Source organism: Grammomys surdaster, unplaced genomic scaffold (assembly GCF_004785775.1).
Source record: "Grammomys surdaster isolate TR1022 unplaced genomic scaffold, NIH_TR_1.0 125688, whole genome shotgun sequence".
Taxonomy (NCBI): Eukaryota; Metazoa; Chordata; class Mammalia; order Rodentia; family Muridae; genus Grammomys; species Grammomys surdaster.
Window position 1 is genome coordinate 1,318,061 of NW_021620524.1, and position 15,385 is coordinate 1,333,445.

At 49.3% G+C, this 15,385-nt stretch overlaps 1 protein-coding gene across 1 annotated transcript; it reads left to right on the plus strand.

Annotated features, from left to right (window-relative positions):
- The first annotated feature begins 950 nt into the window (after nucleotides 1-950).
- On the plus strand, nucleotides 951-13,388 carry P4hb (prolyl 4-hydroxylase subunit beta). Its single transcript, XM_028787931.1, has 11 exons — nucleotides 951-1,539; nucleotides 2,475-2,681; nucleotides 5,227-5,360; nucleotides 5,477-5,614; nucleotides 9,807-9,911; nucleotides 10,002-10,127; nucleotides 10,390-10,590; nucleotides 10,993-11,113; nucleotides 11,235-11,416; nucleotides 11,534-11,620; nucleotides 12,431-13,388. The coding sequence occupies exons 1-11, from the start codon at nucleotides 1,389-1,391 to the stop codon at nucleotides 12,506-12,508; spliced, it is 1,530 nt and encodes a 509-aa protein (XP_028643764.1). The 5' UTR covers nucleotides 951-1,388; the 3' UTR covers nucleotides 12,509-13,388.
- The last annotated feature ends 1,997 nt before the right edge of the window (nucleotides 13,389-15,385 follow it).

Sequence of the window (15,385 nt, forward strand, 5' to 3'; positions counted from 1 at the left end):
TTTTACCATTTCTGAGAATAGTATCTTGTTAGTCAATGTATATACTTAAGATTTGGCTGTTTCCCTTTTCTAATGACTCTTGACTATCAGGATGGTTTTTGTAGCGGGAAGTGAAAATAGAGGAGTCTGTTAGAATGAGCGCGCACTCGGGGGTGGAGAGCAGGTCGGGTGACAGCCGCTGAGCTGTAAAAAAAAAAAAAGGATAGACCGAACACTGACAGGGATTGCTCACGGCTGTAACCACAGCACTCAGTAGGTTGGGGTATTTCTTCATGTTCGAGGCCAGCCTGTATACGTAGTGAGTTCCAAGTCACTACGGGATAGAGCCACAGAGTAGGTGAGGAGTCTGGAAAAGGAAGTCCAACCGAGACAAAATGTGACCCTCGTACGGAATATAAATGCTGATTATTTCAGAAGCCAAGTTTTTTATTATTCAACCCAACGAACCCAAGTGCCATTTCAACATGTAGTCAATAGAAAGTGGACAACGTACTGCTTTCTCCACTTCCCCAGTGGGCTTCCGCAGGTCTCGGGCACCGCATTCCGGTGGTCAGGAGCCTCGGACAACCAAGGGGCGAAAAGAGGAGCCCGAGAAAAGTGCCGGCAGCCTGTGGAGACGCCTGGCTGCAACCGCGACGCCCGTAGACGCGTGACAGCTGTCGCAACAGGGAAAGCCGCAGACCCCTGAACCTCGGGGCACATCGCCCAGGACCGGGGCAGGGGCTGCACGAGCCGCACGCGCACCGGAAATGGCATCCGCTGACTTCCTGGCGGCGACTTGGGGGGCGGTGCCAGTACGGAAACGCGGTCCAGTCAGAATGCAACACGAGGGGCTTCGGAGGCGCAGGCGTAGCTCCGCCCAAAGGCCCGGGACTCCGCCCACTGCCACGTTCGACGGAGAATAGGGCTGGGGACGCGCATCTCTCAGCCAATCAGGAGCCACACGGCCGGGCAGCGGAAAGCCGCGGCCATTCCAGATGTGTGGAAGGTGTGGGAAAAGTCGCCAGTCAGAAGTCCAGAAAGAGAAAGTTCGCCTCCGCCAGCGAATCAGACGCCGGGGAACATAGGGTTTGTGCGCGCGCGCGCGCACGGTGGCCAATCCGAGGCAAGAACTGAAAGGCTTGCGGGTCTTTTCCCACTTCGTGGCCCAGCCTTGAGTGGGTGTCCAGTCCTCGCACGCTGAGGGCGGGCCTCTCAGATTCTCGGCCAATCGGAGGGCGCTGCCGGGCGCATGCGCGCGGAGACCGACGCGCGCAGCGAGGGGGAGGCGTGGGCGCGTCCCCGACCCAGGATTTATAAAGGCGAGGTCTGGACCGACGCGCGCTCTCGTCGCCTTGGCTGTCCCGGCGGCGCTAACCCAACCGCCCCGCCCGCTGCCGACGTCCGACATGCTGAGCCGTGCTTTGCTGTGCCTGGCCCTGGCCTGGGCGGCTAGGGTGGGCGCCGATGCCCTGGAGGAGGAAGACAACGTCCTGGTGCTGAAGAAGAGCAACTTCGCGGAGGCGCTGGCGGCGCACAAGTACCTGCTGGTGGAGTTCTGTGAGTGCGCCGCGGGCCTGGCCGGGCGGGCAGGGCCCCTTGTCCACAGACTACTCTGGGCCGCCCTCGGCGGCACCCAACACTGTCCTGCGCGGCCGGCTCCTCTTGGGTACGGTGGCCCATAGCCCTCAGCTTGCCCCATGGAGCACGGGCTGGCCGGTCCCGAGCTGCACCTCGCGGGTAGCACCTACTGTCAGCTTCGCTGCTTCCAGTTTTCACAAGAGCATCCTTCTTACCCAAAGTGGAAGTCGTTGTAGTCAGGGCTCCTTGAGGGTGACTGCGGGGCCGAGAATCAAGAAGGTGTCTTTGTGCACGACATCCACATGGCCAGAATCTTCTGTTAGCTGGGAAAAACATAATGGGCTGTGTGAGCAGTTAGCAATTCCGATAGAGTAGATCCAACCCTATTTACTATGCCCACCCTACCTGTAACCTGCCATATTCTCCTCACCGGGAAGCAAGCCAGATCCTGAGCTTTTACTTTTACTTACAAGTGTGTGAGCTCCAACACAGCTGCCAGGCTGCCTTGACAGATTGTCACATTCCCACACTAGAAAGAACAGCATTGGATCGGGATCTGGGCACCTTCTTACTAGGTATAGCGCTGGACCAGCAACCTTTTAACATTTCCTACATTCCGAGTGGTAAATTCTAGGGATACACTGATCCTGTTTGCTGGGACAGTAGGAAGTTACAAGTCAGGATTATTTTGCAGTGCTGGTGGTCACAGGGCAAAGTAGGGGTTGGGGTTGGTTTGTCACTCATGGCCTCTGTCCTGATATTGCCCAAGAGCACCAGCTATCAGCACAGCCTCTTGCATGCGTTAAGAGGGGTTATCTTGGTGTACTGATAACATTTTTATGAAAGGAAGTACAAAGGGAAGAAATAGACCTGGATGGAGGACTGCCTTCCAATGTCCTGGTTTGTTTTTACAGATGCCCCGTGGTGTGGCCACTGCAAAGCTCTGGCCCCCGAGTATGCCAAAGCTGCTGCGAAACTAAAGGCAGAAGGCTCTGAGATTCGACTAGCTAAGGTGGATGCCACAGAAGAGTCTGACCTGGCCCAGCAGTATGGTGTCCGTGGCTACCCCACAATCAAGTTCTTCAAGAATGGAGACACAGCCTCCCCAAAGGAATATACAGGTGTGACCCTAGCACTGCCTTTTACTGACTGCAGGCTTTGGGAACAAACCAGAAGTATGTCTTAGAAGTAGGGAACCTTTTCAGAGCCTTGTTCTTAAGTGGGTCCTATATCAACTCTTGCATCTGGGAGCTACTCAAAGAAAGTTCCCCCTTTGGAGTACTTCACAGGAAATGTCACATCTGTGATGACCTCCTGAGTAGCCTGTTGGCTGAGGCTTATCTGGTGATTGACCAATGAGGAGGAGGAGGCGAGTGCTCCGCTGAACACACGGGGCTTTGAACTATTGGTGCTTCCAGGAATGGTGTGCTTCCAGATAGTGTAGGCGTGACGCTTGGGTGAGACTTTGTGACTGTCACTCAGTGTGTCATTACCAGGCCAAGCATTCATGATTCTCACTGCACCTCTCTCTCCTTTGGGACCATTTCATAGTTACAACATTCTAGTTGTTGGTGACTGAATGCAAATCCAAGCTTCCGTCTGTCACCGAGCCACTGCCGAGGCAGGAATTTTTGTGGAGGCTAGACCTTGATATAGGCAATTCAGTTAGTTACTTAATACTAGCAGAAGACTTGGGTCTCAGCTGGTTGTGGTCGGACAAATACGTTTAATCCTAGAGTCTGGTGGATCTCTTTAGTTTGAGGCTAGCCTGGTCTATAGAACAACATACACATATGTACATACATACACACACGTGTGTGCGTGCACACGCGCACACATATGTCATATACAGCGTATCTATATATCTGCCCTCCCCCTTTTTTTAAGGTTTATTTATTTTTATTTATATGAGTACACTATAGCTGTCTTCCAACACTTCGGATCCCATTACAGATGGTTGTGAGCCACCATGTGGTTGCTGGGAATTGAACGCAGGACCTCTGGAAGGGCAGTCAGTGCTCTTAACCACTGAGCCATCTCTCCAGCTCCTATATATCTCCCCTTGAGCAGCAGTGTGCTGTTCAATGTTAGCCCCTCTAGTCACCTCCCTAGGCTATCTTGTCCTTTTTACATGACTTCACCTTTGGAGTAGAAAGTTCCTGTCCACTAGGAGGTGGTGGTGCACGCCCTTAGTATGTCCCATTACTTAGGAGGCAGAAGCAGGCAGAACTCTCTAGGCCAGCCTGCTCTATATATCAAGTTTCGAGACAGCCAAAGCTACAAAAAAAAAAAAAAAACCCTATCATCATCAACAACAACAACAAAAGGTTCTTTGCTCAGAACTTGATGTATTGGCTCATGTGTATTCCAACACCTGGGAACCAGAGGCAGGAGTATCTTGCAAGTTTGAGGTCAGCCTAGTGTGGGATCTAAGCCATCCATGACTGCAGAGTAAGACCCCATCTGAAAAGTATGCAACTTGGCTGGTAGAGCACTTGCCTAGCATGTATAAAGACCTGAGTACGGTCACTACCACTTTGTAAACTGGGTATGGTATGGTGATGTGGTGATGTTTTGTTTACTTGTGTGTGTGTGCGCACACACACATAGACATACGCACGAATGCATTCACACCTGAAGTATAGTATACATTCGTTTATCATGTGCATTCTGCCAGAAGAGTATGTTGAATCACTCAAGTTGCCCACCTAGTGTAGGTGCTGGCAACCAAACCCAGTATTCTTAAATAATTGAGCCATCTCTCCAGCCCTCTGTCCCCAATCAAAAATTTAAATTAAAAAAAAAACTGCCTTTTTTTTTTTTTAGCCAAGTAGTAGTTGCACACTTTTTTAATTCCAGCAACTCAGGAGGCTGAGGCAGGTGGATCTCTGAGTTCGAGGCCAGCTTGGTCTACAGAGGAAGTTCCAGGACAGCTAGAGTTACACAGAGATATCCTGTCTCAAAAGAGAAAAGAAATAAAAATTTTTTTAAATGACTACAGTTACTTTGATGTACAACTTGGGTTTTCTGAGTGAGCCGTCTTGTTTGGAAACTGGCAGCTCAGTTTCTTGTTGGCACTGAGCTGTAGAATCCCGGTAAATCTAGTGTTAGACATGCCTTGATTGGTCAGTCCAGAGGAGGGTGTTCTATCAGCCTCTCCCTTAAGGAAGGAGCAGGCTTTCTTTCTCCTTACTGTGTCTGCTTTGACTAGCACTCAAGCACACAATATTTTTCCAGTTCTTATCCATCTGGGAAGTGGGTAGGGCAGGTTCCAGACAGAAACACCTGAGGTGTCAGAGTCAAGTCAATCCTGTTTTGAGGCAGCAGAGCTAGCACTGAGGTTGACTAACCCCACATCTCCAGGGGTGTAGCCTTGTGTGAGTACTGTAGGAGTTACTGAACTGAATAAACATTTAGTGTTCAAGGAAATTGGGAAAGTGCAAACAGACTGGGAAGAAATGCCTAGTGAGCAGGCCGTGCTCCTCTGATGATACTACAGTAGCCTCTTCTGGAATCCAGAGGCTGTAGTCAGTTTGCTATAGAACATCTCACTCTAGGAGTAGGCTGGCCTGCCTTGGGCCTCATGGGTGCAGCTCAGAGAAGAGATGGCCTGGCAGGGTGGGTGATGCCCTGTTTCACAGGAACTTTTATTTGTTTGGGGTACAGCTGGCAGGGAAGCTGATGACATTGTGAACTGGCTGAAGAAGCGCACAGGCCCTGCGGCCACAACCCTGTCTGACACTGCAGCTGCAGAGTCCTTGGTGGAGTCCAGTGAAGTGACGGTCATCGGTTTCTTCAAGGTAGAGCTTTAGAATTCCATTGGGTCCGTCTGCTGTCCATACAGAGGGAGGGGTCCCTGCTGTTCTCAGGAGCACTGCTCATGATTGGCCATCTCTGTTTTCCCTTCCTCTTCCAGGACGTAGAGTCAGACTCTGCCAAGCAGTTCTTGCTGGCAGCAGAAGCTATTGATGACATACCTTTTGGTATCACATCCAACAGTGGTGTGTTCTCCAAGTACCAGCTGGACAAGGATGGGGTGGTCCTCTTTAAGAAGGTGAGTAGCCCTTGAGCAACTGTGCCCAGGACAATTCAGATGTTGGTCTGCAGGGGGTGGTGTTGCTGCTTGTATTAGGAGGGAGCAAGCTGGGCTGGTGAGATGGAGAGTGATCAAGGGTCTTTGCTGTGTCTTTCTGGAGTTGTGTTATAGCGACCTCTGCACACTGCGGCCTCTGCAACAGCTTCCCTGACCGCCGACGTAAGACGTGCTGGGTCTCCTGAACAATACAAGGTGGTGGCTATGGCGAGATAGGGTCTTATCTGTAGCTCTGGCTGACCTTGAATACACCGTATAGCCCAGGGTAGCCTTCAGTTCATGGCAGGTCTCCTGCCTCGATGTCTCAGGAACTGAAATTACAGACCTGAGTCACATACCTGACCTTAAACATTTTTTTTTAATTTTATGTGCATTTGTTTGGGGGTGCCATATCCCCTGGAACTGGAGTTACAGACAGTTGTGAGCTGCTCTGTAGATATGGGGATTGAACTGGGATCCTCTGGAAGAACAGCTATCACTCTTAACCACTGAGCCATCTCTCCATTTTTAAGTTCCTAGTCTAGTGGTATTAATTATTTCCACAGTGCCAAGAAACCTGTTGCTAGGACTTTTTCCTCAGCCTAGACAAGAGCTCTAGGACCTTTGGATGTGTGACTCCTATGCTGTACTCCACTCTCATCCCAGCAGGCCTCCCACCTGAACAGCTGTAAATTCCAGTCCTATTGCCATTCTTCTGTAGACACTGTGTGCTTGCTATGTATTCCTGTCACAGGGACTAAGCAGACTCTGGTGTTGCTGAGGGGGCCATGGGCTACTTTGTCTTTTGTCCCAAGAGGCAGGGTGATACATACCCATGGTTTTACAGTCCAGCTGTACCAAGATGGGGATTCGGTCCGGGCAGTGGTAGTAAATGACTTTAATTCCAGCTCCCAGACAGAGGTAGGCAGATCTCTGAGTTCGAGGCCAGCCTGATCTACAGCACTAGTTCTAGGACAGTCAGAGAGGACTACCCAGAGAAATCCTGTCTTGAGAAAACAAAACAAAAAAATAGGGAGTACTCAGATTCTTTTTGGTTTTTCGAGACAGGGTTTCTCTGTATAGCCCGGGCTGTCCTGGTACTCACTCTGTAGACCAGGCTGGCCTCGAACTCAGAAATCTGCCTGCCTCTGCCTCCCAAGTGCTGGGATTAAAGGCGTGCGGCCACCGATGCCTGGTGAGTACTCAGATTTTTGCTTATGTCAGCCAGGTAGGTGTAGGTGAGAGGGTCTGTTTGGTCTGGAGCCATGTTAGCCTTGCACCTGACTTCGTTATGTGTGTGGTGTGTGCATGTGTGCGTCTGTCTGTCTGTCTCTGAAAAGATTTCACCAGTTTGAGGTTGAATTAATTTGAAGGTGAAAAATAGTTCAGACATCTGTGAGGTGGGGAGGGGCAACAAGCCCCCCTCAGCTGTGTCAGTGCTTCCGTCTGGTGTCTTCACCCACCAGAGGACCTCATGAAAGCAGAATTGTGACATTACTAGATGTCTTGGTACATTCATCCAGAAACTCTAAGGCATCTTATCTGACGAGAGAGGTGTGAGAAGACAGAGCAAAAGCTCTTTTCAAGTTTAGAAAATTTCATTCAAGCCAGGCGCATTGTCACACACCTTTAATTCCAGAAGCAGGTGGAGCTCTGTCCCAATCATAGCCAGGGCTGTAAAGAAAAACCCTGTCTGAGAAAAACAACAAAAAAGAAAATTTGATTGCTCTTGCCTTCAAATTCAGTGTGTGCAGATCTGCTGTTCAGGCTGTGTATTTGGGAAGGGTGAGGTGTTGTTTGGTTCTTGGGTGGTTTGTAATCTTTTTGAAGATAAATTATTGAGCGTGTGTATGTGTGTGTGTGTTTGAGTATTTTGCCCATCTGTCTGGTGAACTCTATACATGCCTGTAGAGGCCAAAAGAAGGCATTAGATACCCTGGGGCTGGAGTTACAGACAATTATGATCTGTACTGGAGCTTGAATCTCTGCTCCTCTGTAAAAGCATCTAGTCCTTTTAATCACTGAGCCAACCCCCTACCCCCTTTTTTTTCCCCCTAGGCAGGGTGTTGTATAGCCTGGGCTAGTTTTTAACTCGGTAACTGAGGCTGCCCCCCTTGAATTTCTGATTTTCCTCTCCTGAGTATACAAATACATTCAGTGGTTTTGGGTTCCCTTGTTTGTTTGTTTTGAGTTAGACTTACTCTCTGGCCCAGACTGGCTTTCTACTGTTCCCCTTCCTTTGGGGTATTAGCTCTACCCACTAAATCAGCTGGGTTTTCTCTCTACTCAGGGAGCTCTCTGAGTCAGAGTAGCAGGGCCAGATAGGTTCCCCAGTAAGGCCAAGCCAGCCAGCTATGGGGTGAGGTCACCTGCTGCTTGCTTTGTGTTTTACCTGGAGGATGACATGCAACCTGGATTGAGGACAGAACTGTAGAATCAGAAAAGTCAGCCAAGGCCACTTGCATATTGTCTGTCATGACCTGGTGGGGCTGCTGTTTCTACCAGAGACAGACGGTTATGACATCTGGATGAGGTCTTCAAGCCAGGGCTCTTTGCAGCAGCCCCCACTGAACAAGGCTGTTTTTACCATAGTAGACTGAAGAAATACTGTGGGACTATATTGCCAAGAGAATAGCTGCCCAAACCAGATAGTCAGTTTTGCATGCCTCCCTCCAGTGGGAGGTGAGGGAGCTGGAGCTTTGTTCTGCAGGAGGAAGAACCTTGTAGGTAGTGATGGTAACTCAGCATCACACTTGGAGAGAGTATCTGAGGCAACCCTTACTCAACTCATCTTCCAGATAGCACTCAGTTCGTTCCATCCAGTATCCATTGTGGCTGCCAAGGGAAAGATGGTACCCTATAGGAGCCTGTGCCCTATAGGAGCCTGTGCCCTGTAGGCTCAGACGGAATATAGGAGCACAATGGGCTCAGCCTGGTTTCCACATTCCCACCTATAACCTGCTATCATTGTTTAAAATGAGTGTTTCTGTGCTCCTTCCCCCACCCCAACCACCTGCTCCCCTACCCCCCACTTTTTTTATGGTTTTTACTACTGTGTGTATTTGTGCATCTGTTGTATTGGTGTGCACTCAAGTACAGAAGAGGGCTTTAGATACCCTGGGACTGGAGTTACAGGCAGCTGTGACCTGCCTGATGTGCTGAGAGCAGCACTGCTCCTGAAGGGGAGGTACAGTAGAAGGTGGCCAGTGGGAAAGATGAGCATCCAAGTGTCTTGGCTCAGAAATGTTTGAAGTAAGCTGGGTATGGTAGTACATATCTGTCTGTAATCCTAGCACTCAACATGCTGAGGCAGGAGGATCACAAGTTTGAGGTCAGATTGGAGTACAGGATAAGACCCTCAAGAAACAAATAAACAAACAAAAAAACCAAACAAATCAAAAAAGCTGGCCGTGGAGTGGTAGACCTTTGAGGCCAGCCAAGGTTCTGTACATAGTGAGATTAGGAAACAGCAGGTACACCTGTATCTAACATGACAGCAGGTATACCTGTATCTAACATGAGTAGGCTTTGCCCCTTATCAATGCCTAAACCATACAGAGTAACAGCTAATTGTGTTTGCGTTGTTATGAATTGTCATCAGCCAGCTTTTTTTGTTTGTTTTTGAGACAGCATTCCACTGTGTGTCCCTGGCTATCCTAGAACTCACTCTGTAGACCAGGCTGGACTCAAGCTCAGGTCCTCTAGAAGGACAGCCAGTGTTCTTAACCATGGAGCCGTCTCCAGCCATCTCTGTTTTTCTGCAAAGTAGCTTTATCTACCAGATACCCTGAGAGGGTCTGGATCCCTTTTGTCATTGTTGCCCTGACTCCAGCCTTATCCCTAGGAGGATCATATTTTGTGAGCCACTAGTTTTTTAAACAAGTGCTTACCTTCTCAGCATTCAGCTCTGGAGATTCCTGCTCTGTTCTGTAAGAGCATGAAGCCTCTGTAGTGATGTCTGCTACCTTGGCCTGGCCAGAGACAACATTAACTCATGCCTGTGGAGTTCAGTCAGAGCAGCAGAAGGACCATGAGCCACCAGGCATGAGGTGTGAACCTGCCAGTGGCTTGTGGACAGGGTGATGGTTGCATCTAGTCTAGGCTGTTGGGGACAGTCATTGTCCTTGGAGGCTGAATGGCCATGCAGAGCTCACGGACCCCTTTCTGTCCACAGTTTGATGAAGGCCGCAACAACTTTGAGGGGGAGATAACCAAGGAGAAGCTGCTGGACTTCATCAAGCACAACCAGCTGCCTCTGGTCATCGAGTTCACTGAGCAGGTGGGGCCTCTGAGGTAGAGTGATAGGGGCCCTCGGGCCACTGGGAGGAGAGTCTAAGAACAGATACAGTAATCGCTACTTGTTCCACAGACAGCTCCAAAGATTTTTGGAGGTGAAATCAAGACACACATTCTGCTGTTCCTGCCCAAGAGTGTGTCTGACTACGAGGGCAAGTTGAGCAACTTCAAGAAAGCGGCCGAGGGCTTCAAGGGCAAGGTGGGCTCCCTCGGGACACTGGGTTCTAGGGCAAGGTGGGCTACCTTAGGACACTGGATTCTGTTATAGGTGCTAGAGGTCTGCTGGTCCTCTATAGTGGTACCCACGAGGGTCTGCGTTGTGGGTGTCTACTGGCCAGCCCTGTTGGCTAGCAAATATTGTTACTCTAATCAAGCAGCCCCAGACTCAAGATATATAGAGTTGTTTCAGGGGTGTGAGCATGTGTCCAGAATTTGTCTGAATGTGTCTTTTCTCCCCCAAGATCCTGTTTATCTTCATCGATAGCGACCACACTGACAACCAGCGCATTCTTGAGTTCTTTGGCTTGAAGAAGGAGGAGTGTCCAGCTGTGCGGCTTATTACCCTAGAGGAAGAGATGACCAAGTACAAACCAGAGTCAGATGAGCTGACAGCTGAGAAGATCACAGAATTTTGCCACCACTTCCTGGAGGGCAAGATCAAGGTGTGGAGTTGGTCCTGGGTTGTGGTGACACAGTTAAGTTACAGAATAGGTTCCACCGTGAAATCCCGTGTCTTGTGCTTCCTGTAGTATCTCTTTCAAACTCTGATGGTGTTAGCACAAGTTCCTTAGCATGATGCCTCTGATGGTTTGGGGGTCTCTGTTTTTGTCATGTACGAGAGTCAGGGGGAGGTAACCATAGACGAACTCCTCCTGGTGTACTAGCCTAGCCGTGCACCAAGGTAGCTTCAGGGCTACTAGGACACTTGATCTGTATTTTAGTTGGTCAGCCTTGAAGACTTAGCCCAGCTTCTGGTTTCTGGAGGACAGCGTGTGTCTCGGCTGTGCCAGGATTGGAGTGTGAGGCAATGTTGTACCTGACTACTTTCTCTCTCTTCATTCTAGCCCCATCTGATGAGCCAGGAACTGCCTGAAGACTGGGACAAGCAGCCAGTGAAAGTGCTAGTTGGGAAAAACTTTGAAGAGGTTGCTTTTGATGAGAAAAAGAACGTGTTTGTTGAATTCTGTAAGTGAGGATTCCTGGGTTCCCAGCTTAGTCCCATAGGGGACATGCAACTTAGAGCACACAGTACAGACGTCTGTAGTAGCCCTGTCCAGGATGGACCCTCAGCACTGCTCTCTTTCAGATGCCCCTTGGTGTGGTCACTGCAAGCAGCTAGCCCCCATTTGGGATAAACTGGGAGAGACATACAAGGATCATGAGAATATCATCATTGCTAAGATGGACTCCACAGCCAACGAGGTGGAAGCTGTCAAAGTGCACAGCTTTCCCACACTGAAGTTCTTCCCAGCAAGTGCAGACAGAACGGTGCGTTTTCCACCTGATGGGCTGGTGGGCAGGCAGTTCTTGAGATGCTCCTGCCTTGTGTAGTAGGCGCTGTTGTCTGCTGGGCGCAGTCCAACCCTCTTCACTCCCTTCCCGCAGGTCATTGATTACAACGGTGAGCGGACACTGGAGGGCTTTAAGAAATTCTTGGAGAGTGGTGGCCAGGATGGAGCAGGGGACGATGATGTGAGTGTGGCCAGCTCTGGGTCCTTGTGGGAGCTACTACCTCGGGCTTTGATAGAGATTTTGGTGGCTGTGTAACAGGCACAGTTGTGACCCTAGACTTTGCCTTTGGTTTGAGAGAAGTGCTCTACAGTCACCACTTAGACAGCAGGGGTGTTAAAGGTGCCTTTCAGAGCCTTCCTCCAGGGTTTCTCTGTAGACCAGGCAGGCCTTGAACTGAAAGATCTACCTGCCTCTGCCTCCTGAATGCTGGAATCAAAGTTGTGCGCCACCACTGTTGGGCCGATTCCTGCTAATACGTACTTAAACTTCTAGCCAGCTGGTTCTTGTTTGCTCTATGGGTATCACACACTAATTAGTTACTGTGTGCAATGCTCTGTTAGCCCTAGACTGAAGAGTGGACATGGCTCCCTCTCAGTAGATCTGTACCAAGACAGGTCAGCTTGTAACCATTAACCATGATGTTGCCTCCTGATGCCAGGCACTACTACACACAGCCTAGGAAAGTAACCAGCTGCTGCTGTGCTTCAACATGTGCTGGGCCTATTGTCCCTGCCAGGTCTGGGACTCTGAGAACATGCCCAGTTGGAAGTTATGAGGTTTAGCTGGGGTTTCTAACTGAAAGACATGCTCTGTGTACCTTATATACAGAAGCCTCATGCCTTACCATACTTAGAGCCTCCATCAACCAAGCCACTGCTGGTGATGGCGACCAGGTCTTCTATGGCTTACCAGTCCTTAGTGTGAGTGCTGGTTTCACTGAGGGCAGCCACAGTGCAGCTTTGGTCCTTTAACTGGCCCTTCTGCATCCAGGACCTCGACCTAGAAGAAGCTTTAGAGCCAGACATGGAGGAAGACGACGATCAGAAAGCTGTGAAGGATGAACTGTAGTGCAGAAGCCAGATCCGGGCGCCTGAACCCAAAACCTCGGTGGGCCATGCTCCCAGCAGCCCACATCTCCGGAGCCTGAGCCTCACCCCAGGAGGGAGCGCCATCAGAACCCAGGGAATCTTTCTGAAGCCACACTCATCTGACACACGTACACTTAAACCTGTCTCTTCTTTTTTTTTTTGCTTTTCAATTTTGGAAAGGGATCTCTGTCCAGGCCAGCCCATCTTGAAGGGCTACCTTTTGTTTTAATTGGTGGTGTACTTTTTTGTATGTGGATTTTGTCCCAAGTGCTTGCTAAAATGTTTGGGGATATCACACTGGTAATGTCTTTCCTGTTAGAGAGGTTTATGCTATCACTTCAAATTTCATCTGTGAGACATTTCATCTTTTTGATATTTCTTGATGTCAGGATACTTGTTCCACCATGGCAGACCTCCCTGAGACTCCTTCCTGCCCTGTGCAGGAAGTGTGGATCTGGGCCGTACGGTCACTCTCCACCTGTACTAGTATTTGCCATGATAGCATGGCTTTGTAGTTTGCATTTAACCTGGGGATTTCTGCATCCTGTCAGAGGGTGGTCCCCACGTGTGGAAAAGAGACAGTGTGGCTTACTGCCAGGCTCAGGCCAGGCCTGGACAGCTCTCACTCTCCGCAAGCCAGGACTTCCGACCAGCCGGCTATGGGCACATTACTCTGTGGCTGCTGGATTCTTTTCCAGTATGGCCTGTGGCCTGTGTGAGGCAGAAGTGGGACCCTTGATTCCCAAACTGGGAGTCAGCCAAGGACACTGGGCTGAATGAAATGCCCATTCTTAAGGCATTTCTACCATAATATTGAAATTGAACACATTGGCTAAATAAAGTTGAAATTTTACTACCCATTGTCACCTCTGCTTTATATCTCTGAGCCAAGGGAGCTGAGCTGAAATTCTGCCACCAAAAGGGATAGTGGGCGTCTGTCAAGCATGCTGTCCTACATTCATCTTGCACAATAACTTTAAATTCAGGATTTAAATACAGCCTCAAGAAGATGTACCCTCTAGAAGTAAATATCCAGAGACCAGGCATGCAACGCTCCAAGAAAAACAAAAAACCTGGTATTAAAAGTAAGACATTCCGAAGCTGTGGATGTAGAGTGTTTGCCTAATATTTATAAAGCCCTGAGTGTGACCCCAGCAGCAGTGCACATGTTAGGTCTACATATGGAATCTGTAGCATCAGATGTGCAGGGTCATCCTCATCTACAGCTTGGGGTGTTCAAGACCAATCTGGGACATGTGGAAGCCTATGTTAACATATTCTAGCAGGGATGCTGGAGCATGTGTATGACCACAGTGCTTAGAATGTGGAGAAAGGGAACTTGGACATTCAAGGCCATCACTGGCTATAGGAGTTCACCTCTTAAGGAATGTGAGACCTCTGACCTCTACTCCCCACAGAACAATTTTCCGCTAGGCGTGATGAAGCAAGCTTGCAGTCTTCGCACTGGGGAGGGTGAAACAAGATGATTGTTTTCAATTCAAGGCCAACCTGGGATGCATAGAAAAACCTTCACCTTGATTTTCTGTTTGTTTTGTTGTTGAAGATGGTTTCTGTGTAGCTCTGGCTCTCCTGGAACTCAGTCTGTCCTCAGAGATCCCCCTGCCTCTGCCTCCCAAGTGCCAGGATTAAAGGCTTGTTGCCACCACTGCCCAGCTTTGTTGTTTTAGTTTTGTTTTTAAAAGCTCTGGTTAATAGTGCTTGCTACTCTTACAGGAGACCTAAATTTGGGCCCCAGTACTCAAATGCAGCTTAATTGCTTATAACTCCAGTTCTAGAGTATCTGATGTTCTCTTCTGGCCTCTGAGGGTACCCACACCCATGTGGCCTAATGCATGTACACACGATTCAGAAGAGAAAGCAAGAACTAGCAAGATGGTTCAGTGGGTAAAGGGACCTACTGCTGAGCCTATTTCAGTGTATGTGGTAAATGTATATGGCTCTGTATGATGTGCATGCAGTGCTCGCAGATTGAGAGATGGCGTTGGCTCCCCTAAAATTGGAGTTCCTATACCTTGTGAGCAATCACACGGGTACTGAGAAATTCAAGTCCTCGGCCATAGCAGCAAGTGTTCTTAACTAGTCAGCTCTCTCTCCAACCTTTGACGCACACCTTGAACACCAGCACTGGAAGGGTTGAAGCATGAGAATTGGGGATTGGAAGTCCTGATTTAGAAAAATAGACTGGGGTTGGTGCTGTACACCCTTAATCCCAGCACCCAGAAGGCACAAGCAGGTAGACCTCTGCCTCTGGTCCTAGGCCAGCCTGGTCTACCTAGTGAGTTTCAAACATTGTAAGACCTGTCTCAGAAAAGAAAAAAAGAAACTAAGGCTAGGCATGATGGTGCATACCTATAGTCCTAGCCCTTCCTTGAGAAAGGCAAGCAGGAAGGTAAGTTATCTTCAGCTATACAGTGAGGTTCAAAGCCAGCCCAGGTTACATGAAACTTTATAACAACAACAAAAAGTTTGTGTAAATGTCACTTTTAGTTCCTCAGATGAGAGCTCTACACAAGCTGTGTGAGCATGTGACTTGGGCTGAGCCCAGTGCATTTCTTTGTTTTAACTAAAAGCCTGGAAGCTTCTAGTCTCCATACAATCTAATCTTCTAAGCTGACTGGTTCAACCTGACTTCTCTCAGCTTCTGACTAAATTGCTCTGCTTGGCCTCAGACTAACTGGCAATCTATTCTCTGGCCTTTCTGTACTCACCTGGAACCTGTCTCTGTAAAACTATCCTGGTCAAACTGCCTCTTCCTCTTCTTCTTCCTCCTTCTCCTCCTCCTTCTCCTCCTCCTTCTCCTCCTCCTCCTCCTCCTCCTCCTCCTCCTCCTCCTCCT